This window comes from Mixophyes fleayi, chromosome 7 (assembly GCF_038048845.1).
Source record: "Mixophyes fleayi isolate aMixFle1 chromosome 7, aMixFle1.hap1, whole genome shotgun sequence".
Lineage (NCBI taxonomy): Eukaryota > Metazoa > Chordata > Amphibia > Anura > Limnodynastidae > Mixophyes > Mixophyes fleayi.
In genome coordinates this window covers 59,748,685-59,751,194 of record NC_134408.1, presented here as the reverse complement: position 1 = coordinate 59,751,194, position 2,510 = coordinate 59,748,685, and the positions used below count along the sequence as shown (strand labels likewise).

The 2,510-nt window shown below is 35.2% G+C and overlaps 1 protein-coding gene across 1 annotated transcript; it reads left to right on the top strand.

Moving 5' to 3' along the window:
- Positions 1–394: 394 nt before the first annotated feature.
- On the top strand, positions 395–1,569 carry LOC142098714 (hemoglobin subunit alpha-3-like). The gene is made up of 3 exons (XM_075181531.1): positions 395–518; positions 824–1,028; positions 1,441–1,569. Exons 1-3 carry the CDS (start codon positions 424–426, stop codon positions 1,567–1,569), a joined length of 429 nt encoding a protein of 142 aa, XP_075037632.1. The 5' UTR covers positions 395–423.
- The last annotated feature ends 941 nt before the right edge of the window (positions 1,570–2,510 follow it).

The window sequence follows — 2,510 nt, the reverse complement described above, 5'->3', positions numbered from 1 at the left end:
CTATATATTTATATATATATATAGTTAATTAATTAATGAATTATCCATTTTTGTATTTATTCAATAAACCAACAACATGCAGTTGACTTCATGGGAAACAAAAATGTTGATAAAACTAATGATACGTTTTTGAAATGAAAAACTATTTGGCTTTCTAATTTGCAAACTCCATAGTACATGTGTTACATTCTGTCATGCATTTTCATGTGGCTGATCTGTAATATATTTGTACATATGCAGCACTTTTCTACAAGAGATAATCACAGCACTTATGTTTGGGTGTAACTCAGAACTGACCAATAGTGATGGAACATTGCCAGAATTGCTGACCCTTCCTCTATAAAATATAAGTGACCAAGAACAAGGAAACAGATCAAACTCTTCAGGTCTTCATCTCAGGCTCAGTGACCACACACCAGAAAGATGACTTTCTCTGATGCTGAGAAGGCTGCAATTGTGGGCATTTGGGGCAAAGTCTCCGGAAATGTAAACGCTCTCGGTGCTGAAGCTTTGGAGAGGTAATATAACAATCTGAAAAAATCTAATATAGATTATTAGTTAGGGTAATATAAATTGCATACATAGTGCTTTAGATCAGAATTTCAGTTTATTTAATAAACAGTATTAAATTATGAAATATCTTATTCTTCTGAAACATGTTTAATATTTGATGGAGAGTTAAAATAGAGAACTTGCCTAATAATTGACAGAATAAACCCTTGCCAGCATTATCAGATTGTCTGCAGTACTCACTGTAACTGTGAACAACCTATTAGAAGTTAAATCTTTATATTCTTTAATAAATATTAACTTTTGATTTTAGGCTATTTCTGAGCTTCCCTCAGACCAAGACTTACTTCAGCCACTTTGATGTGAGCCACGGATCTGCTGATCTCCAGGCTCATGGAGGTAAGGTCCTTGCTGCCCTTGGAGATGCTGCTAAGCATCTGGACAACTTAGATGGAGCCCTGTCCAAGCTGAGTGACCTGCATGCATACAACCTGAGAGTGGACCCAGGAAACTTCAAGGTGAGACACAGTATTAATAGATGTTCTTAGTTGTTTCACAATACAGTTACTCTAATATGAATACACTCAAATACCTTTACAAATATTTTTATGTCATTAGTAAGAAATGTTTATTAATATAATTTCATAACACTCAGCTATGATTGTGTATTGATGTATTTTATTGAAGGCTGATATTTTAAAAAAATAATAATGATGGACATAAATGTCTCTTGTGAAGTTTGCACACACATGAATATATGCAAATACTTTTAAACATATTTGTCTGTGTAAATATTAAAGGCAAATTGCAAGCTGTATGTTATATTTTAGTAAGAATTTTTTCTGAAAGGATTTATTGTGTATTGATATGTTTTATTGAAGGCTGATATTTGAAATGATCGATAGTGACTGACATAAATGTCTCTTGCAGCTGCTGTCTCACTGCATCCTGGTTGTTCTGGCTTCCCACTTCCCAGCTGCGTTTGATGCAACAGCCCATGCTGCCTGGGACAAGTTCATCGCTGCTGTCTCCGGTGTTCTTATCTCCAAATACAGATAAACCCAATTATTGCTTCTAGTTTATATCTCTAATCTGAAAAATATGTTGTAAGCAATATAACTTTGTTAGAAATGTATTAAAATATTTAATTGAAAAAGTGTACTTGATTCAAGGAATTTGTGTATGTTTGAATGGAAACAGTCGTCTGTTACCAGGATGTGATACGCATATTATTGCATACATTTGCAGAAATTGTATTTTAAAAATCTCTAACATTTATTATCATTAGTATTGTTTCCCTATGGCAGACTTGGCTAACCTGTGGCACTCCAGGTGTTTTGAAACTACAAGCCCCAGCATGCTTTGCTAATAAATTGCAGCTTATTGCTGAAAGGGTATGCTGGGACTTGTAGTTTCACAAACACCTGTAGTTCCACAGGTTAGCCAAGCCTGCCCTATGGTATTGCATAAAACAAAAAAAATAATTACTGTAGACATGTTTCTTTTGGGATTGTCCTTACACTTTGCACCATGGATTGTGCACTAAATCCTATTAAGTGAAACTACCATGTACCTATATGGCGCAGCGCCACTGATAAGCAGTTCTGGAGCCCCTAAAAATAGCTAAAGGAAAACGCAACGTATATTTACGTACAGGTGTTTCTATTGGGTGCAACTTTATTTGCTGAATTTGCTTATTAAGGGCTAGTGAGTTGTTCACAGGTGGAAACAGGCAGTGGTGGGATTCAAATAAATTAGCAACCGGTTCTCTGCCCTAATGACTGTTTTAAGTATACAAAAAGATATACCAAAAGGTAGTTTAATATTTCATGCATTTAATATTCAAATAAGAACAATAAAATAGGTACAAAAAACTAGATTATGTTATAAGAAAGATTTTTGTGCCATGCTGCTTTTACCCCCTTCACACTGAGCCATGCTGCTTTTACCCCTTCCCAATCTGCCATGCTGCTTTTGCCCCTCTTCACACTCTGCCATGC

Excerpts from the sequence above, each read along its gene's own strand:
- LOC142098714 (XM_075181531.1), top strand. The coding sequence starts at position 424 with ATGACTTTCTCTGATGCTGAGAAGGCTGCAATTGTGGGCATTTGGGGC. Across the intron at positions 519-823 it reads GGTGCTGAAGCTTTGGAGAG|GCTATTTCTGAGCTTCCCTC; the intron begins GTAATATAACAA and ends TTTTGATTTTAG. Across the intron at positions 1,029-1,440 it reads TGGACCCAGGAAACTTCAAG|CTGCTGTCTCACTGCATCCT; the intron begins GTGAGACACAGT and ends TGTCTCTTGCAG.